The sequence below is a fragment of the Melospiza melodia genome, chromosome 11, assembly GCF_035770615.1.
Source record: "Melospiza melodia melodia isolate bMelMel2 chromosome 11, bMelMel2.pri, whole genome shotgun sequence".
NCBI lineage: Eukaryota > Metazoa > Chordata > Aves > Passeriformes > Passerellidae > Melospiza > Melospiza melodia.
Window position 1 is genome coordinate 3,960,518 of NC_086204.1, and position 23,760 is coordinate 3,984,277.

At 41.4% G+C, this 23,760-nt stretch overlaps 1 protein-coding gene across 1 annotated transcript in view; it reads right to left on the minus strand.

Annotated features, from left to right (window-relative positions):
* XPR1 (xenotropic and polytropic retrovirus receptor 1) overlaps window positions 1-23,760 on the minus strand; it is a 110,547-nt gene that overhangs the window by 23,480 nt on the left and 63,307 nt on the right. Inside the window, exons 3-9 of the mRNA XM_063165368.1 lie at window positions 16,119-16,220; window positions 9,380-9,603; window positions 5,137-5,286; window positions 4,214-4,297; window positions 3,653-3,734; window positions 593-780; window positions 110-289 (exon numbers count right to left, since the gene is read on the minus strand). Of these exons, the coding sequence (XP_063021438.1) occupies window positions 110-289; window positions 593-780; window positions 3,653-3,734; window positions 4,214-4,297; window positions 5,137-5,286; window positions 9,380-9,603; window positions 16,119-16,220 (1,010 nt within the window). The remainder of the gene's footprint in view (window positions 1-109; window positions 290-592; window positions 781-3,652; window positions 3,735-4,213; window positions 4,298-5,136; window positions 5,287-9,379; window positions 9,604-16,118; window positions 16,221-23,760) is intronic.

Genomic DNA, 23,760 nt, shown 5'->3' on the forward strand with positions numbered 1-23,760 from the left:
CATCCCTCTTTTCCTGAGGGTTAGTGACACTTGTTTACACTTCACAGCTACTGCTCAGCCACAGCATTTAAACAAACAATTACTTCTTTCAACCAGCTTTGACACTTACCAATAGTTTGAGCAGCCAAAAACGGGACTTGTAATATAAGGTTTTGGTAGGGTTGATGAGGAAAAGCAACATGAAGCCATACAGGATGAGTGGGTTCACCTGCATGGGGATGTAGGTGAATTGACGATATATACATGCCAGCAGGCTCAGGCACCACAAAACACCCAGGAAACCAGCAATCTGCAGGGAAAAAACAAACAAAATATACCTATACAAAAGATACCTAATGAAAACACAGCCCCAAAACCAGCAATCTGCAGGAAAAAAAAAACCCAAACAAACACCTAATGAAAACACAGCCCTGAAACCTGCAATGTGTTCTCATTAGAAGAAAAGGGAGAGCAGTGCTCAATCCTGTAATCTAATCAGACTTCAGCAACTTCCTCTTCTAATTGTATTAGGAGTCCTTGCCAGGAAATGGTGCAGGATTTATCCTGCTGATCCTCAGCATGGCTCAGCCACTCTAAAACCCCTCCTGTTCACCTCAAAGAGATGTTGATGGGACAAGTTGCTGCGGGGGTTGAGCTCGAAGATGAGGACGTGGTTGACTCCAGCCTGTCTCCAGCCATAGGTGTTGATACCCAGGAGAAAGAGGAATTCTATCAGGAGAAAGCCACCTCGATAGATTCTCACCAGTGGCCACACATTTGGTCCATCTATAAAAGCCACACCTGGCAAAGACAAAGAAGAAAAAGGATTTTAGGGATAGCAGAGGTCGTGTCACAAAGCAAGGTTTTATCCTGGATCTCAGATGTGTGGCTGAGAAAACAGGGTACATGTGTACACGACTGCATGCTCCAGCAAGTGGAGGAATTTTGCCTAGCCTGTCAGAGGATTTAGGAGCATTCTGGGGAAAATTCCCTTTCCAGCTGCTGTAATCGAGTCATTAGCAGAGTCCCTGCCTCACACTGCAGGCACAAGGGACAGCACCAGTATAAATCTGACTAGAGACACTTAAATATTCTGCTTTAATAGAGATGAAATCCCAACAGACAGATACACAAACACTTCAGCTCCCCACAAAACCAAGAGGAACCATTTACAGCATTTAAAACAATGCTAAACCCTCCTAATCACCGGTCTCAGTACAATGGTAATGCAATACATATTCATGGCCAGCATTACAACACCCAGCCCCACCCAAAGAGAAATCCCAGCACAAGGCAGCAGTGCTTGAAAGCCTGTTGCTTCCTTTGTTCAGTTTTCAGAGGTTTGGAAACAAATGTGCTTCGTTTCAAACCATGAATAGTCTTAAACAGCAGCAGTTTTCTCCAGCTTAAACCTTTTTGCAAAGGACTGGTCACTAGGCACAGGTTTGATGAGAAAAGCATAAATAAAATAAAGTTATTCAATCCTCAGCTTTAGTTTCACTGAGAGTTTCTCACCCACGTGCTTTCTAAGAGGAGTAAAAGAAAAAACCTGCACTTTACAGATCTGAGGCTGAGAATTTATTCCCACAGATCTGCCTGAATTATAGTCCCAAATTTTTCAAACTGTTTTCTTAGAGAAAGCAAATCCATAGGGAATTTCATGCATCTACACTTTATACTACATAACTTACAGAGAAAAAGCTGTGCGAGACAAAATTACTCCAGAACTGCTGCTTTAAATGTAAAACTTTATACTCTTGGATTCAGGCAAAACAGAGTCAACTTTTGGACAGAAATTACACCCCCCCCCCGCCCAAAAAAAAAAAAAAAAAAGCTGAAAGAAATGACATCTTAAATGTGAAATTAAGTCTTAAATGTGGAATTGCAAAGAAAGATATTCAAATTTTTACCTGAAAACCAAAGGAAATTACAAAGTGGGTAAAGTTGGAAGGAACCACAATGGGTCATCTGGTCAAAACTCCAAACAGGGCAGAGTAGCCTCAAAATTATTGACTAAGAAGTGAAAATATCCCTGGAGATAAATCTAATGGCAGCCTAATTCTCAAACGAGAGCAGCACCACTGTAAGGGTTTGAGATTTTGCATGAAACCTTTCGGGTTTCCGGTCAATAAAACAAAAGCACATTTCTGTGAGATTCCAACCTCCCTTACATGCTAGCTTGGCACTTAGGGAAGCCCATCCAGAAACAGTGAAGCCCCAGAATTTGTCCTCTTTAGGGTGCCACCCTTGTGGGATCCATTTGTAACTCTGCAGCCTTTAACAGACCCCAAGTGGTGATGAACTCATCTCTGTAAAATGCTGCTGCAGTTTTCAAATCAGGCACTGGGTTACTGGCAGAAGCCATGTTCTGATGCTGTTTCACAAATTCTCCACACAGAACACTAAAATCCTATCTTAGCTGATCAAATCACACAAACAATTTGGCAAAAGCAGCTGAGAGGTTAGCAAACTATGGGCCAATTAAAAACACCCACTCTGCACTTGGAATCCAGGTTTTTGCCCAATATCTGCAGTAATGCTCAGCTATCAGATCATGCCTGCTGATACAACACACCTATTACCCACACGGGGTTAGTAACACCTGCTCTGGAGATATAATCATTTTTATATAATCATTTTTATGAATTCCTTCTCACAGCTGCCTCACTTTTTCATTCTTAGCACCGAGAGGGAGAACAAACACAACTAGCTTCAATTATTTTGCATCTCACAAGGAGATCAAATGTTTAAGTAACAGAAATTATGAATAAAGAACAGTTTCTACACATTAAACAGTGCCTTCATGCAGATGGGTCAACTTCATTCCTCTACCATGGGAAGACCAAAAAGGAAACACTGCAAACAGCTCCTCAAACAGAGGCATTTTATCCCAAGAGATGGCTGGATCCAATTACAGAAACATCCGATTAAAAATTCTTTTAAGTCATAAAAACACAGACATGGGCTTTCCCTAATGCAAGAGCTGGTAAGTTGATTTGTTAAGCCTCTTCCTTTGTACTGCTTAAGCAAGTTACAACACTCCAGAAATCACACACACAATTAGTAAAGCTGCTTGTGATTAAGCTCTGTGTCTGGATCTGCAGTACTACTCTAATCAGGGGCCAAATTCAGAAGGCATAAAGCAGAATAAAGCCAGGGCCTGAGAGATGCACCCATTAAGTGTAGCTTTTAAACAATCTTGCCAACTACTGCCAATAAGAAAAAGTCAATTAATTCCATTAGCAGACTCCAGGCATTGAAATTCTAGGAATTTCCACATGAGTGCCTGATTTCCATCCCGAGTGGCATCTGGTCACATGGCTCCGTGTCTGGTGGTCTTTTCTTTAGGGAGTCAACACCATGCAAAGCTCAAGATCTACAAGCACCTGTCTCAAAGTTGGCACAGGCTGTGTATTCTCAGAATGATAACAAAAATCTGCTTTTACACATAGATGTTGCACCCTCGGAATATCCTTCCAAAAATAAGGAGGAAACCAGAAGAAAAGGATTTTTGTGTTCAACACTGACACATACAACATGAGAAAAACCACAACCTACTGCTGAGCAGTTCACACCAATGTGATATGGCTCTGATTTAACCCAGCACATCCAGGTCCAGGTGCTCCCTAAGTGAGGAGAATCCACCCAAACCCAGGCATGGCAGGACACCTACCTGAAAGTATGACAGTGACGTTCAGTGCAATGAACAACCCACAGAACAATCCAACCCTGAATGTAGTCCAGGCTGGCACAGGCTGTGAACAAAGCCACAGCAGAATTAAGGTGAGGTAAACAGGTTATCAGCACAGTCAGATTAGTTTGCAGAGACAACTTAAAATCACAAACACAAGCTCCTGACCCCAGATTGCACTCTTGCTTTTGAAGTGAGGTTTTTTTAAACTGTAAATGCTGTGTAATATTCTTGCCATGTTGAAACAGAGCTTGGGAGTCTCAGTGGCCCTTGAAAAATATTCCAGACCACACAAACACTAAGCATATGCTTTTATTAGTACAAATTTCCTTTTAGCATTTATCTCCTCCCTTCATTACCTTGTCTGCATGCATCAGGAGCAGTAACCTATTTCCAAACCTTCCGGAACTAAAGCAGATTATCTGGCCCTGCCCCATGCACGCTCACATCAATTATTTCCACTGTTTCCTTCAGATGTTGAATCTGATTTGGCACCTTGACAAGTTGGAGGAGCAGCTTTGCTCCACAACCCCCATGTCTCACCTGAGCTGCTCCTAAGGGTGGAACACGCAGACGTTTCATTGCCTTCTGTCTGTCTCCATCTTCCAACTCGTTGGTCACCAGTTCCTGAGGAGACAAAGACACACACCACTGAAGGTCACCTGGATGATGAGCACGTGGTCAAACCAAACCTAAAGGTTGGTTTCCATGTTAGAGGTGAGCCCTGGCCCAGTATTCTTTTAATACAAAGATGTGAAAAGCTCAGCACGGTGAACCAAGTTCCTCCATGGCAGAAATTTAAGCTGCACTAGGCTTTGCTAAGGGAGAAGTTCTCAGCTGAAGAGAACATACCCATACTGATGTAAGCAGTGCCAGAAGTCAGTGGTATCACCCTGATTTTTTTGAGATTTTCTAAGCCTTTTGATATTTACATTCTTCTAACAAACTTTCTCACACACTTTATGTAAATAACTTATTGTTTTGCAGTCTTTTATGGAGGAGGAGAAATTTGATGGAATGTTGGTTTGTCCAGTCATTGGAGAGGTGGCACTTTCACCGTCCAATCCACTGTCACTTTTGGAAATCTATAAATGTTGGAGTCAGAAATTAAAAAGTCTCTTTTACCCTGAAAGATGTCCATGTTGTGGACATCAGCATGTCCACGTTGTGTTATTTCGTGTCCTATAGTGACACAGTGACATTTCAAAATCAATTATTACCCATCTTGGTGGTAAATACAAGTTATAGAGAGGGCAAAACACTATGGGAATTACAGTGTCATAGAACAGTTTGGGTTGGAAGGGACCTAAAGATCTTGTTCCAACCCTCTGCCATGGGTGCTTTCCACTAGAACAGGTTTGCTCAGAGCTCCATCCAACCCGTGCTTGAACACTTCCAGAAACCAGCAGTGCCCAAACCCCCATTTTTGGGGGGATTTTTGGCAGTTCCCAGGCCAGCCTCCTCACCTCTGTTTCGGAGATAAGCTGGTTGATCTTCTTGCAGATGTAGAAGGGAGCCACCTCCACCTCGGCCACCCTCCACTCCGCCCCCCGTGTCGTCTCCAGGTTCTTGTCATGCTTCTTCAGGATCTTGCGGAAGCCGGTGAAGTTCAGGTTCTGCAGGCAAGGGAAAGAACATGCTGGCTTTTAAACCACAGCCATCTCTTACACCCCAGGCATCTTTTAAACCTCAGCCATCTCTTCAACCCCAGCCCATCTCCCAAGAAAGAGAAATGGTTCTCTCAGCAGTGCTAGTGACAAAGGAATTGTTAATAAGAATCAAAATGAGAATCAATCGTTAATGGGAATCAAAATTATTGCATTCCTTGTCAGGAAGTTTCTGAGTTCGTATTTTATTATAAGGAATATATAATCCTAACAGATAAAATAAAAAATGTGGCATAAAAAGAAAGCTACCTAAAGCTTTTTATTTCCTGAAAAGCCAAATCACTTCCTCCTTTATGCAAGAAGTGACCTGATGCTACCCTGAAGACAAATAACCCTTAAGGGGTTTTCTCTCCTGAAAAAACTGAGCTACTGATTTCTTTAAACTTGACACTGGTTTCAAATCAAGTCCTCCAGGTAAATTCATTATAGAAGGGAAATCTTTGTATGAAAGTTGTCAGTGCTGCAGATTAAATCCAGACAAGTGCATCCCCACAGCAGCATGTTTTTTCACAGAGTATGTTGCACAATGACTGCAAAACCAGCTTAGGCTTGCAGATGTGGGAGATGTAATTCTCTAGTCTGTAGAGACAAGCACACAAGGCTTAAAACAAGAAGCAACTGTTGATTTCCAAGTTACAGATGATCCCTGATTCAACACCCATGCACAGTACCTAGGACAGGCAGAGCTCATCACACAGCAGCAATTGCTGTGGCACAATGTATTTGCAATCCTGCATTTCATTGTGCAGGAAGCGCTGCCTAAAAAACTCAATATTTCCTTCAAACAACAGCAGAAGCACAGAGAGACTGCAGCAAGACTCACTTCTGAAAAAAAGCTTAGGGAGCAGCTTGGAAAGAAAACCAGAGAAAACAGCAAAATCTAATACCCAGGGGAGAGGCACCAACTACTCAGTGAAATTATTTCCAATGTAATTATGCTTAGAGTGATTTAATGCCAGACCCTCCCATCTAGGTGGGAAATGAGGCTGTGGAGACAGGAGCAGGAAGCCAAAGCAATAATGACCTGCCTCATTGCAGACAAGAGACTTTAATTATTTTCTATTGGAAAAGCCAGCATTCCACCCCAAGGAGAGCAGAAATCTCACATGAAAAACTGCAACAAAAGGATGATTTTGGTCAGGGACCTATCTGTGGCCTGAAATAACATCCCTTCATCTGCCATGGGTACAATCCCAGCCTAAATCTGGTTGGAATAGGTTTATACCAGACACCCTAAAACCTCTCCAGGGGCCTTTCATCCTCTGGCTGCAAAAACTCTGCAACCTCAAAGTGCATGATAAAAGCACTGCTGGTCACAGTGATGCCTCTGACAAGGAACACACAGTGATGGGACTGTGGAACAGAGCAAACATCATTTCTGCAGTCTGATATTTTGCTATTCCTGCTGCTTTTATTTGGCAAGGGGCCTTCTCCAAGCCTGACCTCCATTTCTGCTGCATTTTGTGGAGAAAAAAGCCAAAAAAACAACCCCAAACAAACAAACAAAAAATAAAACCAAGCAAAAACTCTCCACAAATAACAAACAGTGCAACTTAGGCACTAATATAATGCAACATCAAGTAGAATCAAGCAGGAGACTCAAATATCTTTGCTCATATATATTAGGAAATGCACCAGCAAGGTAATTTAATAAAACTGGTTCAGCCTTAATTATTCACTCAATAAATGCACTATATTATATACAGAATAAGTCACTAAATCTTATATGCTTAATTTGTCAGCATTTGTTTGTCCTAAAACACAGCATTTCAAATAGATTGATTTTTTTATGTACATACACACTCTAGAAGAATACATTGTTGGTAAGTATAAATTAATTTTATCAGAAGTTTAATCGTTTAAACATGCAAGAGCTGCCCTGGAGACTGCATATAGCTGCATTTGACAGTTGGTTTGTGCACCTCAGGAATGAATGCATTTGCTCACCCCTAAGAGACTGAGGAATTTGCTTCAGGTGGATTTTCCTTCCTCTGTAACTCAAATCAAGGCGTCAGCACTTCATCAAAGCCAGTTTGATACTTATAATGCTGCTGTTGATTTCATTTTTTATCTCCTACATGAAGGGCTGAGGTACATTATCCTCCCACCAGGTTATTGTTTTTTCTTCTCTCCAAAACTGCAAGAGCTTGAATATTCCTCATTGTTTTACTCTAAGCTCAAGAGTGATTAACAACAGTAGTACTCTGGGATTTAGTTTTATGTCTGTTTTGGGGTTTGTATTCCTTGTCCTCAACTTCAATACCAATTTGGAGAATTTTTCTTATTCTCTCTCTGGAGTTATGTTGTAGAAAGCAGCTCTGCTGCCTCTGCAAAGTGTGAAAAACCAGATGCGGTTTAGATCAATATTTAGTAGACTTACAGTGGGTCTGGACTCATGGTACCAAAAAGCAAAATTATCAGTGTGCAACCTGCCTTTCTACACTGAGGAACAGAAAGAAAAGATTTCCCAAGGGAATGATCAGTGTTAGCCCCTATTTAAATTCTTCATCAAGCCTCAGAATTGATTTTTTTGTAATTAAAAGTATAGCTGTCTTCTGTTAAAAGAGAAAATAAATGTAAGGGAAGAAATCACAGCAGGTGATGCTGCTTCACTCCATTCCTAAGAAGATACAGATACTCCACCTTTCCCAGGAATTTGAACTAGGAACTACCACCAATAGTTAAAACACTTTATTAAGAAACTCAGAGTTTCCAGACACATGCTCAAAGATAACATCACTGTAGGAGAGGTACAAATAATCAGAATTTTGGAAGAATAAGTTCTGTCCATACAGCAGAGTGGGATTCAATTCATTCTGACTGAATTTTGTTTAGTAAAATTCTGCAGTAAAGATCTGTCAAAGATCTAAATAACCATGTAGTCAATTTAAGCTCCAACATTCTTATTTAACAAGCTAGAGCCCCTCACAGTAAAACATTTAAAAGCATTTCAGAGCATTTAACTCCAGAAGAAGTAGCCCAGCCAAAAATATATTAACAGTTTCAGATTTTTATTTCAAGATTTTTGGAACAAGATCAGCATCTGTAATCAAGCCAAAAACTCAAGTACAACTAAAGATTGGTTTGTTTTCATACCTCAAGGCAAATGAGCCTGTATCCTACAGAAATCAAAATATATATCTTTTTAAATTGATGTTTTAGCAAGAAATTCTGATACAGCAAGGTCACAGACACTACCATGGTAACGCCAAGAGAAAACAGAACATTGGGATTTCAAGTTTCAGGATAAATATAAGATAAAAGAGCTTCTACCCCAACCTGCCCTGCCTAGAACAACACACTACAGAAGGAAGAGGTCCTGGCTGGACAAAGGTGCTGGGGTCAGCCAGCCCAGAAAAGGAAGAAGGAAAAGTTCTTCAGCAGGTTAGCTCAGCCTTTCTAGCTCAGTTAAAAGCAGCCAGGTGTACACTGCTACCTCCCTTTTCTTTAGAAGTGTTTAGGGCCCCCCAAAATAGGAAGAAATAAATGAAAAACAGAGTGAGGCAAGTCAAGGTGATGCCTTGTGCAGGCTGAGCTAGAACAGAGGCTGGACAGAGCTAAAGAATAAAGTAGGGATTTATTAAAAGGCCTCAATGGATCCACCTTGGGCAGCACAAGAGCCCAGCAAGAGCTACAACCAAGATGAACCCAAAATGGTCACAAAATGGACAAGTGGTCATGGGGTCTCTCACTTTTATAAGTTCTGGTCCAATTAACTCCATTGGAGCTAGTTGTCCAATTATAGTTTTAAGTTATGAAGTCCCAGCCTTCCTGCTCTTCTCTCTTCAGCCCACATTGTTTCTGCTGTAGGGCCTGAGATTTGGATCATTTGTCCCTGGTCCCCAGCTGGAGCAGGAATTGTTTTGTCTCCCTGCTCTGTGCACAGAGCTCACCATCTCCTCATAGGAAGCCCAGACCCACACTCTAAAGCAGCACAGAATGTGAAAACCACAAAAGCTCAAACCTGAGGCACTAAAGCACACACAAAGCACGGAGCCATTTACGCACAGGGCCCTGCGGACGCGCCGCCCTCGGCGGGTACCTGATAGTTCTGCAGCAGGATGAGGCTGAGGTAGAGCTCGCTGAAGGCCAATTTCAGGTCTCGGATGTTCCTGTGCTGGACCCGCTCCTCGTGGGACAGGTGGAAGACGGGTTTGCGGCGCCGCGGCAGCGTGGAGGCCCCGCTGGCCTCCTTCTGCGCCTCCAGGGTGGATTGCAGCTCGGTGCGGAGCGTGGTGAACCTGCGCTGCGCTTCCGCAAGCTTCTCTGTGGGCAGCCAGAGGGAAACGTCACCTGTCATTGCCCAGCCAGCCCCAAAAACACCCCAAAAATCAAAACCACCCCAAAAATCCAGTGACAGGGCTGTGGGTGAAACGCGGCCTTCCCCCATCGCGTGGTAACTCAAGCGCTCTGTGTATTTCTCGTGTCACAGGATGGAATCACAGACTACCTTGGGTTAAAGATCATCCATCTCATTCCAACGCCCTGCCATCGGCAGAGACACCTCCTACACGTTCTTTGTCCCACCTGGCCTTGAACACCTCCAGGGATTGGGCAGCCACAGTTTCTCTAGGCAGGGTCTCAGCACCCTCACAGGGAAGAATTTCTTCTTAATGTCTAATTCAAACCTGCCCTCTGTCCCTGCTCTGTGTATTTCTCTTGTCACAGGATGGAATCACAGACTGGTTGGGTTAAAGATCATCTCATTCCAACCCCCTGCCATTGGCAGGGACACCTCCCACATGTTCCTTGTCCAACCTGGCCTTGAACACCTCCAGGGATTGGGCAGCCACAGCTTCTCTGGGCAAACCCATGCCAGGGTCTCACCACCTTCAAAGGGAAGAATTTCTTCTTAATACTTAATTCAAACTTGCCCTCTGTCATTGTTAAGCCATTCTCCCCTGTCCTGGCACTCCAAGCCCTTGTCACAAGTCCCTTTCCAGCTCTTTTGGACCAGAAAGGGGCTGTAAGGGACCTCTGGAACCTTCTCTTCTCCAGCTGAACATCCCCAGCGCTCCCAGCCTGTCTGAGTAGAGGTGCTCCAGTCCTCTGGACCCACTCTAATGGGTGTTTGTCCTTCTTGGGTCCATGTCCTTCCTGTGCCGTGAGCCCCAGACCCAGATGCAGAACTCCAGATGTGGTCTCACAGGGACAGAGAAAAAGAGGAAGCTTTCCTCATTAAACCTATGTAAAACACACAAATTCTCCAGAAAAAAAAATAAATTAATAGGGTCAAAATCAAGGGGCTGTCCCTTCAGCACAGACTAAAGCAGCATTAGCCAGGAACTGAGACCTCTCAGCTTCCATCCCAGCTTTGACTTCTAGAGGATCTCAGTCCAGCACCACACAAATACCTGTTAGGGATGGAAGAGGTACCTGGGGACTGCAAACCAGCACAAGGACAGTGGGGCAGGCTTCCCCACACTGCCTGGACCCTAAATTAATGCTGCTTCATTTAGGGTCTCATCCAAATACCAAAGCACTGACCACACATCTACTCTGAGCACAACAGTAAAGCTGCTCCTCTTTCCCACATAAATCAAGTGCAGCAGGAGCATTAGAGAAAAATCCTGTTAGACAATATTATGAAACATGACAGTGAGTAAGCAAAGCGTTTTTCAGATCTGTGCACCCACTACTGACTTGGTGTTTACTATCTTTTCATGTGACAGTAGGGAAATCAAAGAAGACAAACCCCACACTTCAAATGTGACACTGAATTTTGTTGCTCAGAGAGCAGCACGGCCCCTGTGCCAAGCTCCCAGCGACAGACAAACACAGCTCAGCTTTGATCAGGAGTTACAACACTGCTGGCTGCTCTACATGATCCACTGCAATAATTTATCCCTCTTTTCCTCACTTTAGAAGCATTGCCTTGTTATTTACTGATTAAAGAGGCCATCAGCCTGCACTTAAATGTCATTTTTATGTGTTTTCAGAACGAGTCTCTCTTTCTCACACCTCAAGTATGAAGAAGGTGTTCCTTTCAACATGCTGCTTTATGTACTCTCAGAAAACAATATTTTTGGCTAAATAACAACCTTTTAAAGCTAAAACCAGCATGGTTAAGACCATTATCATTCTCTTTGTCTGTACAACTGGTTCCTTCCAGGCTTTTTTTCCCCTGCAGAGCTTCAGTCACAGCTTTGGCATCTCTGTAGATAAGCAGGGTGACAGAGCAGGGGTGTTGGTGTTGGCCAGGAAGATGCTGACCAGGTTCACAGTGTTGGAGCCACCTCCACCCAGCAGGACACCCAGCACTGCACTGGAAACCACAGAGCCACAGGGTCCCTCTACCATACAAAGCTCTGCCCCAACAGCCTCCTGGATGTCAATATAGTTCTCTTCATTAGTATCTTAGATAACTCAATGACAATTCTCAATTGCTCCCCACTCAGATTTACTCTGATTTACTCTTCCTTTTCCTTTGTCTAACTCAATTCTGCTTAATTTTAAGAGCAAAACTACTCTGTAAATAATTATATATTTGTCCATAAGGTATTTGCCAGAAGGAGAAGGCAAATACCTTATGCACAAATATATAATGCCTTTCCTAACAGAAAATGGGGATCAACATAGGAAATCAAGTACAGAGGAGCCTGAAACCCTAAACTTCTTTCTTATGAACTTTATTAAAGGAAGAAGATTTAAAAAGCAGGAAAGGGCAACTCCTCTCTGCCAACTTCCACAGAAACAGAGGCAATGAGAATCGCCACAGTGAGAATTGTCTGCCCACAGCCTACAACCACATAATATTTACCACAACAAGATCAGACTGCCAAAACAATAATCCCTCCCCACTTTGGGAACTCCCTGGGGAAGAAGGAACAGATATCTGTTCAAATCAAAAGCCTTCATATCGATAAAGCTCAGAAGTTCACTCTCTATATTGAAAACATTTATTAAACCATCTGTGATACACTGAAATTTCCTTTAAATCAAATCAGTAGATATGGAAGAGTTTAAATTAATATTTTCAATTGAAAGCACTGTTCCATTGTCTCTATGTCCAGAAAAATCCCAACATCCATCAGCCTAATAACACAATGCTTAAAGAAAATATGATGCCTTGAAATATTTATGTTTCATATTTATGACTGCAGCTATCCATAAAAAATGCCCCTCCTGAGAAGCAGCCACCCTGTCACCACCTTCTCTCTCCTGCACTGATTCTAGTTATCCCATCCACAAATCATTTCTTCTTATTAAAGTACGATTTTTTTACCATTGAGACTCAATGTAGAAGCAAAACAAAACAAAACAAAGTGTGTTGCTGTTCTGAAAAGCTTCTAGGGAATTGCCCAGGGAAAGAGCAAAGCAGAATAGAAATAATTTCTCAGTTTGCAGTGTACTCCAAAATCATTGAAGTGTCATATACCCCTGCTACTAATTTAGCACTGTCTATCACTAATTTAACATTCTGAAAAGTGATTTAAAAAAATGTCACACAAGAGAGCTAAAAAAAAAAGCTTAGAAACTGGAACCACTCTTGTGTTGCAGCATTTTGCATGACCTGATGCCCACAGAGCCCTCAGCTCAAGTGTAATTTCATGGCCAAGACTAACAAGAAATCCAAACCCAATAGTGGCAGACTTCAACAAAAGTGCTTGCCATAAATCAGCAGCTTGGCCCAAAAAATGCTGCTAAAATCCTGACTGAAAGAGCCTCAAGTGTTATCACCTCAACTACGCAGCTCCAAGCTGGTTTTTTACTTCATTTTCCAAGTTTAAATCAAAGTTCACACATGAGGATGATGGAAAAAAGACTGTAGCACCAAGGAACCAGGAAAATTTCCCCCCAGATTCCAATTTACATGGGCATGGGTGTGATCAAAGGCTGTTCCACCAGACAGGAGGGGATCAACAGCCTGAACCTCCTGCCAGCTACACATTTTAGTTTTAGCATTCCTCCCCTTCCCAACTAGTACATTTTATGTTCAATATTTTCCTTCCCAATTTAAAGCCAGGGTTTCCTACAAATAACAATTCCTAAATTAACCACAGAAATGTTGCTGGCTACTGTTTAGCCAAGTCCTGATGATGGAGATTTAAAATATAACGAACCTGTCATCTAGAAAATCCCAAACACAAACCAAAACTTTAGCACTTGAAGAGTGTTTTGGTTTAGGGGAAATTTGGGAGAGAACTACTGAAGGGGTTTATCAAAAGTAGATTTAATCAGGTTTTTTTCTTAATTGGTTCAGAAAAAATACTTATTTGGAGAAAAGTGGGGAAAATTGTTTATTTTATAGGTGAAGTATTTACCAGTCTAACAAAAATAATAATATTAAACAAGAAAAGCTCTTGTTGTTCTAAAAGAGATTATAAACTTAAAAGTCTTTTTTTGTGGGTTGTAGCTTGGCTTACTTAGTCTTTTATCAGTCTCTTCAGTGCTGGAAATGTGGCTCAAGCCAGCTTTGTAACTTTTGTAACCTGTTGTGTAGGGTTTTATATGGTTGTTTTCTACTTTTGTTTTATTTCTATTAGTAAAATAATTCTAATAAATTAGAACTATTAGTAAAAAGAGGCTAGGCAGCATTTACTAGGCATTCCTCTGCTGGAACCATCTGAAAATTTTACTGCAATTCTTCTGTCTTTCAGTTGGGGATGGATCTTCTTGAGTGCAGTCAAAAAAATTGCAAATTTTTAATCAAATCTGATTTAGTTAATGGCAGTTTTCCTTTCCACTGAGCTGGGATGATGGGCTGGGGAATTAAGGGAATGTTTGAGGGGAGCACACAAGGAAGGGCAAGGAAAGGCTTTTGCAGCAGTGTTCCATGGAGGAATTGGGGTTCAGGACCAGGCCACCCCAAGAGGATGAGGTTGTTTGTGCTGTGGGTGATGCCCACTGAGGAGCCTTCAGCCTAGGGAAAGATGATGAGGAGGAAATGAAGCAGTGATCAACAGAAAATTTGATTTTCTTGAAAAATGAACAATATTTACTGTAGTAAAGACAGGGGTGTAATAAGCTGTGTAACAAACCTATAATAAATAGGATGTGCCAGGTCATAATCCAAGCCAACACATGCCTGGAGTTACAATAGGGTCCAACATGACAAATTTCTGACAGGATCAAGGGTAGGAAGCACTGATGGAACATTTCTTGCTGCAGCTCAATGCTAATAACCCTAATAACAGGGTTTCCATTCTATGAAAGTCACGTCGCTTCTCTGCAAATAAAAGCCTTATTTTAATCTTATCACAGGAGATTGTCAAATTACATATATTTTCTCCTGGAACTTTTTGAAATGACAGCTAGCTGGGGAAAAAAAAAACAACCCTAGCCTATGTTATTAATGCCATTTTAAACAATGCTGGAATGGGTGTGTGCATGTGGGTGCACGTGTGGCAGCAGGTCCTCATTAGGGGAAATTATAATCTGTATTGTGCATCTAAATTGACAGAACTTCCTGCACAGAGTCTGGCTCCCAGTGCACAGGATCTGATATGGCTCAGAAAGGAAATTTCTGAGCATAAAACCCTCAGGTCTGGGAGAGAAGCACAAGATCTCCCAGGGAAACAACACAGAGCAGTGCTCTGAGTTAGGTACGTATGAACTGCAGGCAGAAAAATGCCTATAAAGTGTAAAACCCAGCTGACCTAATGAAAAATATCAATTTTACCAAAAAAGCTGCCTCTTGTCCTGACACCCACTGTGCTGCAGGGAGCTGGGAGAGCAGGCCCAGCCAGCCCCAAGGAGATTCACTTCCCTAGATGGAAGCTGAGCAGTGGGAAGCTGCAGTGCTCAGCCACTGCATCCATCACGCTTTCAGCTCTCCTCAAGTTCACAACCCAGATCCTGGCTGGCAGTAAAACAGCCAGCAATAAAGTCAGCACCCAATGGTTATGAAAATATTTTTGCACGATTCAGCTGTGCCTTTGTTATCAGATTCAAATCAGAACTAAAAAAGGCTACCATATTGTGGTGCAAATCCTGTTTATAGCACCAAGTTAATACATCAACACATTAAGAGGAAGCCAATGCACTGCTGTATCTACATTTAAATGCTTTTCTAGCTGAAACCCCATTTTATACCTCCCCAAAAGAGGCTGAAAATCATCTGAAGTGTAATGGCAGGAGGAGCCAGAGCACACCAAGCCCTTTGTAGCAATTTTACAGGGTGAATTTCCAATTAACCCATTCTAAAGTTGTTTTCAAAACACAGGATGGGAAGGCAAATTTTGCAGAGGAAACAACAAAAAACAGCACTTGGTATATGACACCTAGAAATCCCCACTCTTACCATCACAACATTTTTACTCAAAATACACAGCCTATGGCAATTGCTGCTGGATTTTGTACTCCAGAAAGCTGCAGAGGTTTCAGTGAGAGCTCAGTGTTTAAACACTTGTTGGACCCATCAAGATGATCATACACAGGCAAGCCCGCAAGAGCTGTTCCTGCAGAAGCTCAGGAAACACCAGCTAGAAGGCTCAGCACACCTAAAATGTCACCAGGAGATTGTTAAGAAAATAAAAATTGAAAGACTGTGCCCTTTAGTTTGAAGAAATCTCCATAAAGTTCAGCAGGATACCTTGAAAGTTCAAAGAAATGAAATCACCTGCCATTCACTCTCCCTCCAGGCAGGGTTAGCCAGGTTAATAGCAGGGTTGAGCTCCAGATCTGTGATTAAACCAGAGCAGTTTTCCACACAAACTCACCCTCTAATTACCTGATGGTAGACCTGCCTCACCACTGTGGTTATCCTGAAAGTCTGGGACCTTCAGGCCCTTTTTCTGTTGTTGAATTTTCCACAAATACACACAAAATAAGCACCTTACCTGAATAGAAAATGTTGATTTTGGCAAGTTCTTTCTCACAGGTTTGGAAGAATTTCTCTTCAAACGTGGCAAAACATCTTTTCACCGTGTCCTCATCTGTGTCTACAAAACAAAATAGAAAAACAAAGAAGTTGGAACAGAAGGACATAGGGACAATTTTACAAGTGGAAATAGTTCTTCAGAGCAAATCCACCATCTTTGCCATGCAGAGGAAGAAGAACAACCAAGTCCAAAGGGCTGGAGGGAACACGTGTTGGCTTGTCAAAGGAATTGCACCAAGACAGAGAAGGACACACTAATAACAGCATCCTGACCAAAGTTCCCATCATCTCTTTGATCCTCCAAGTGCTATTTCAGACCTCACAACTCCATTTTTGTTTAAAGACTGAAGCTGACCCTAAGTATTCACTCTAGCTTGGCAACCATTTGTGTTCAGAAGGAAAAAACCAAGTTTTTAACTGAAGCCTTCACCTGATCTTCCAGGAGGACTCGCTGGCTTCAGCCGCCATTCCCACCTTCTCATCAGGCTAATCCTTCAAATACAAACAGCATCACAGCAAACTAAAATCCATACAGAAATCCACACTGAAAACTGTGTGGAAGCTTCCCTCCTGGAAAATAAAAGCTTTTCTCATAAGCAAAGTTGAAAGGAAAAGGCCTAAATTATGATTATTGTGATCAGATCCACAACTCTCCTTCACCCCACTGCTCTGGAACAGTTTTAATTTTTCTGCAAGAACTACACACAATTCCATAATTAAAGTCAAAACTTGAAATTAAAGCAGCTATTCAGTCACCTTGTTGTAATAAAAAATATAGTGCAGAATCTCAAAGACAGAATGCATTTTCTAGTAATTAAGAAATTAGTTTAATGAGTAAAAAAAAAAAAATCAAGACAGGCTATAATTACCAATTTCAGTACTGTCAAAAACCAAATGTTCCTAATGCTGAAGCAGAGCAGACTCTTCATACCCTCCCATAGTTACAGCCCCTGAATCTTCATGCACTCTCACAGATTGCAAGGGTTAGTGTTAACACAAACAGGAAAATTAAGATTTATTATTATGGTCTCAACAACATTGAGAAGCAGACCATAGAACCACAGAATTGCTTCAGGTTGGATTAAGATGAGTGAATGCCATCATTGCCAAGCCCACCACTAAACCATGTCTCCAGGTGACACATCCATGTTTTTGGAACACTTCCAGGGATGCTGATTCTACCAGATTCAAACAGATGTTGAAATAAATGTTATTAAATTGAGAAGACAAATGACTACAGTGAAGTTTTATTCACTCTCACATACACATATTGGACTGTCATAACCAAGAAATCTCTTTATTTTAGCATTAATTTCTAGGTAAAACCAACCTCAAGAGAATATTTAAATACAAATATTCAACATTTAGATTTTTCTGGTTTGGCTCTGATATTAAGCACACAAATGCCAGTACCATTTTTAAGGGATGGTATGGAGAGAGCAAAGAACACAACACAAAACTGCAGTGCAGGGGCAGCTTTGGATGAAGCCTGTCTTCTTCTGGAGTCTGATGATGCTTTAAAGAGTAAACAGAGAGAAAAGAACCAGTTCTGCCTGGTGTTTACAACTCCACCACCCAAGGGCTGGTAGAGAAGAATTCTCAAGGGCCCCAAAGCCTGTTCCAAACTCCAAGCTTTGGCTCCCAGGGTTATTTTCTCATCCAGTCATTATCCTTGCAGCTCTGTGGCTTCTCCTGAGGATGAGGACTCCCTCCCTGGAGCAAACAAACCCTGGGATGACAGGGCTGCAGGAGAACCACTGGAGGGTCACTGCAGCCCTGCTCCAGGGCTCTGGATCAAGGATGAGCAATCCCACTCCACAGAGAGCTCCCACATGGATCCCTCCTCGTGGGCAGGCTGAGCACCACAGGCACAGAAAATAAAAAAATAACTTTTCTTCCTGACAGCAGAACCACAGCAGTTACAACATCCCAGCCTGGGGCCCTCCCAGTAAAAGCTGATCTGAACTTGCCTCCAAGACTTCGAAATCTGTGACCTGACAGCAAAGCACAAACAGGGGAGGGGGTGAAGCAGCAGAAATTACAATTATACAATACTAAAAATGCAGAGATTTTTTTCACTAGATGCCTGAAACTGTGCAAATAATAGTAATCAGGAGGTACCAAAGCAGAGCTGACTCTTAAGGATGGACCTGAAAGGCAAATTCTCCAGCACAAAGAGTTTACCCAGGTCTAGCAGAAAATTTATCTAGAGGTGCTTTCTGACATGGGGGAGACATAATTTCCTGCACTTAAAAAATAAACCATAAAGAAATAAAAGCACACAGGTTCACTGCTTTCCTCTTCCAAACCTCTTCCACCACAACTTGCTTTTGTGTTTCAGTACATTCATAAAATAATAGTAAGACCAAGCAAGTTTTTAAACTTCTGTCACTACCAAAGGATTAAAAAAAACCAAACAAACAAAAAACCAAACAAAAAACCCCAAAAAACAAAACCAAAATCTCTTTAAGCATGTAATATACTTTTTGTCCATAAAGTCAAGCATGAATATTTCTGTGCAAACAAAACAGCACTTTCTAAAATTTCAGTAAAGCAACATAGAGGTAAACTAACATAATCAATGCCAAATAACACTACTAGTATCTTGTTTTGTAAATTATTGACCAGTTCAAGGAATTACAAATAAGTGTGTTGAACAGTTTGACCATAATCTAAAGTTTAGAACAGGAAAATGGGCTTTGAACACAAACCAGCTCCTACTGGAAGCCCTTCCAAAACCCTTGAGATTAGGAATTCAGGTCTTTATCTCAACCTCAAAACACTGCTGACTCAGAGAAAAGCAAGTTCTACATAAACTATTCAAAACCCCTCTCCAAATGCCAAATGCTGCCTTAAAAAAGATATTTTGCAGGCCAGGGTAGATGCCAGGCTTTAAAATAAATAAATAAATTTTAAAAATCAGGAATCTCTGCGAAGAAAAGGTTTCCCTTTGGTGCTGGTCCCACTGCAGTTCAGACACTGAGCTGCAATAATAGACAAGTGCTGCCAAGGCTACTGCCTTTATTTATTTATTTATTCATTTATTTATTCCCCCCCAAGGCTAGGACAGGACAAGGCTGTTTTGCCATGAGAAAATCACAGTGCCAAACCCCTGGCCTTGGCTTCAGGAGCTCCATGACAACAGGGGCTGTTTCTAAAAGGCATCCAAGCTCCAGCTGCCAAGGAGGGCTGGCCTAACCTTCCTTTTGTTCCTTTTCTATAGCCTTCATACTCCATTCACCCTCAGCTCCAAGCACACTGTCTGATCAATACTGCACCTTCCAGACCTCATCCTCCCATGGATTCCCTGGCCTGAATTAAATAAAAACACACAGGAAGCCTGCAAATCTCTTGCTTTTACTTGCAAAGCCCAAAGCAGCAGCAATCTAGATCTACTCCCTCGAATTTTTAGATTTGCAGACAGCTCAGATGTTGGCACACCCAAAACAGAACCTGAAGCTGAAAAAATAATATCCAAATTACATCCCTAAGTTGCCTCATGCACTCATTTCTCAGTGTTCCTCTCAACTTTTCATTTAATTTCTCATTTTCTGCAGCTGTAGTCTATAAACAAATGATCAGCATCACTCACTCCCTTGCAAGAACACACCAGCAAAAGTTTTCTTTGTTACAGCAGTGCCCTTTAAAATAATCATTTTTAATAAGCCCTTTACTCTTTATCATGCTGAATTTTAAAGAACATTTAATTAAAAAAGATTAATTAGCCTCGTTGTGAGATCAGCACAGGTGTAGTTCTCTGAATCACCTTCTGTTTGCCACAAAACAGCTCTATCTGAGTAATATTATTTCAACAGTTTAGCTACAGAGGAGGCAATTTGATTTATGAGGAGGCATCTGAAATCTAGTCAGTGAAATAAAAATAAAAATCAAGCTCAACATTGGCATTAAACACATCAAATAATACTGAACAGGTGATCACAAGTTTAACATCAGCGCCACTTTGAATACATTAATTTTTATTTAATTTTTCCATATGCTGTACCCAGCACTCAACTAGGACTACAGCAACAGATCTGTGTTATGAAAAATTAACATTTTTTTGTTAATTACAATTAGTAAACAATTAGTAAAAGATTAGAAAGCTATAAGTTTTCTTGTTTCTCTAAAGACAGTAACTGCTTATACTTCTAGGCTCAGTGGCACACTACAGAAAAAAGAAGAAAAAGCCACTTTTATTGCTACTCAAGACACTAAAAAGTGGGTCACTATAATGAAAACATAGATCTGTCTCCAAAATCCCATCAACTTTGTCTGTCTATTCAACCATCACAATTCTCTCATACCCTTGACAGATCTGCAGCACCAAAATTCTCATTTCCCCAACCTTTTTACACAGCACAGTGAAATTCTGCAGGTAAAAAAAATCAGACTGTGAAGTCCCTTAATGCAAGGACTGAGATTATTATCTTTACACTCCTGGTGTTTATTGGGGTGTTTTTCCAAAGGAAAAGTTTTTCCACAAGGCAAATCCCTTTCTCACTTGGGTCAGCTGCAAACTGGATTATTTACTGAAACTTTCATGAACTTTTATGTCCCATCTTGGGACAAATGAAAGTTTGCTTGTACAGACTTTTACATGCCTAAAGTACAGCTATAGAAATTTCTTCCTAGGACTTATTCTTGCTGTAGGAAGAAGAAGGAAGCCAAATAAATAAAGGAACAAAAAAAAAAAAAATCTGCTTGCAAATAAAGGAACATTTGTGTTCAGGTTATTCCACCCTACACATGTAATGGTGTGCATCTCTTCTGGAATTTATTCCATCCACCAAAAGTGGACCTCAAATTAATGTCAAATCATCAGGGAAGAAGCTTCTTGAGCTAATTGATATGAAAAATAATGTCAAGAAAATTCAAAGCAGGCTATACCTGCTTTTGTGAGCCAGCACAGCTCTCCACTGAACAAATCCTTTAGCCCAAATTAGATCTGGTTATTAAATTATTGCCTTAACTGCTGCCAGTTACCAACACAAGTTCTCTCAGGTTTTGTTTCACCATTTTGTTGTTTTTTTACCAATTAACCCAGAGTGAACAAAACCTATTCCAAAATACCTTTAGAAATTACAATTTTCAGATTGATAAAAACCCTCCTGCCTTAGTTTTTAGACTCTATCACAGAAATCTCACAAGGAAAACCAGCCAGATTCTTACAGCTGGTTTGTTTAGCTGGAAAAAAAGCAACCTCCACAACATGCCTACAAGCTAGACATCCAACCAAGTGTCTACTATAAATTATTTATAGCAGTGACTCTGTAAACACAGATTCCAAAGCAATGACAGAGTCCTGGTATGAACTTCAGGTGCAGAAAAACCAGGCCACAAAGTAGCCACGTGTGAGGAGACAATTCCAAGGTTTTGCAGCTTCCAGGTGCTCTTCTTTACACAAGAATCCACCTCTCATAACTCCTGGAAGCAAGGAAGGCAGTGCCAGTCTGTGCCAGCTGTTCCAGGAGAGTCACTAATGCTTCACTTCTGCACCATTCAGAGAGAGAATTATAAAACTGAGCCTATGTGGTAGAGCTCAGATTTGAAGGGCAGCTAGGCAGAAACTTGTGATTAAAAAAAAAATTTAAAAAATTAAAGAAAAGCAGCACAAATGCCCAGCAGTATTTCAAAAGCTACCATAAAAATACTGATAATAAAGGATGACAGACCTGGATGCCAGGTGACACCATACAGGGACATCAATACCCACTTTCCCTGGCTAACAACCACCCTGAAATTTCTCTCTTTTGAATAAAAAACGTGATGATTCACATGTGTTTTTGCAGAAGGCTCCCAATGAACTAGCCCAGAAACACTGCCACACACCCCAGGGTGAAGGGAAGACAGTCAACAGGAACTCAGAGTCAAATTGCACCCTGACCTTTACCTCAGGACAAAGAATGGAGAGCAGCAGGCTTGAGTTACTCAGCTGGAACACACAGCAACCTGCCCAGACCACGTCTGCTGGTGGTGCCCAGCAGGCAGAGATGCAAACAGAGATCCCAGAGCTCTGTGGGATTACCAGGATCACACCAGGACATTCCCAGCTTGCACAACACACCTGCACCTTCCCCCAGCTGCTCACCTGCTGCCTCCAGCTCTGCTTTTCATTACAGCGAGACAGGAGAGCAGCAATTGTGGTTGCACCAAAACCCCAGAGCACAGTTTGCACACCAGAGGTGGAGGAAAATAGAAATATTCCAGCCTCTTATGGATGAGATCTGAACTGTCCCCTGCATCTCTGGCTGATGCTACATGAGACAACAACTCAGCACTGCCATCCATTCCTGCTGGAGCCCTGGTTACTGAGAATTTTACACTTTCTGTGCTGCCAGGCTCTGACCCCCAAAAGAACACTGCATTGACCTGAGGCCGTGGAGAAGGCTTCCAAAACTGAGTGGTGAAACTGAGATTATGGGTACAACACAAGTGTGCAATATCACACGGAGGAAAACTTAGTTTAAGGTTTTAGAATATGCAGCAAGATGCAAGTTTTAGGGCAGAAACTCATCCTTCTTCTTTACCTTCCTCTTCACCTTCTTCTTCATGAGTTCAAGTAGCACTGTATAATTAAATTAAAAAGTCCACATTACAAGCCACGAGTAGTTAGTTATTAAGTTAAAAATAATTTAAGTATAATTTCTCAATTAGACAGTTTATCCTTAAAAAAACCTTGTACAAAAAGAAATACGTCTCCATTTTTAGCTTATTAGAATGAAATACTAATTACTAATATAAAATTCACGACTTCTGAGACTGTAATATAGATAATTAATATTAAGAATTAATAAACATCTAAGTCCAAACAAAAAACACCATCTCACACATTTAATCCCAACCTTAACAAAGAAAGAAAAACCACAGAAACTCAACATTTAGTGGTGCCCTGTATGAGGAGGGCACCTATGAGAGTTGGGTCCTCCCTAAAGAAACAGAGTTACAGAAGCAACTAGAAGCTAGAAAAATCCCCAGGGAAGAAAGAAAACAAGGAAAAAAGGAAAAAATCCATTACATTCCCTCTTAATCAGCCTTTAATCTGAGCAATGCTGCATCCAAGGTGATATTTTTCCCCCTTTTTATGAGTGACAGGGCCACTAAATGAAAAACTTAGCAGTTCATGCTTTTAAGATCCACTGAATGCACCTCAAGTAAATAGCACAGGTGTGTTTTATGAAGCCACAAACCTGTCTGGAAAACTTTGCTTCTGCTAAAACCCATGGATGGAAGGACACTTCCCTAAATTGCCCACTTTGTTCCATAAACCAAGAAGATAAATATAAAAGAAAAGCACACAGCAGCATGGAAAACCAAGACCAGAATTGCTGATACCAAATCAGGGGCTCAGAGTTCAAACTTGAATTTTTCTATACAGTCACTTTCTCCACCTCTCCCTCCAGCCTGGAAAAACTCAGCGCATTCAGCAAAACCTCTGCTGATTATCAGGACAAATCTCCCAACCTTTCAGCCAAGCAACAATTAAATTTTACATTTATTAAGTATAAATGTAGGCTCCAGGAAAGGCAAGGCAAAATCACCCTAAATTGTGGAATTCTGGAGCAGCCCCCAAAGCAGTGATGGAACACTGGGGACTCGCATGG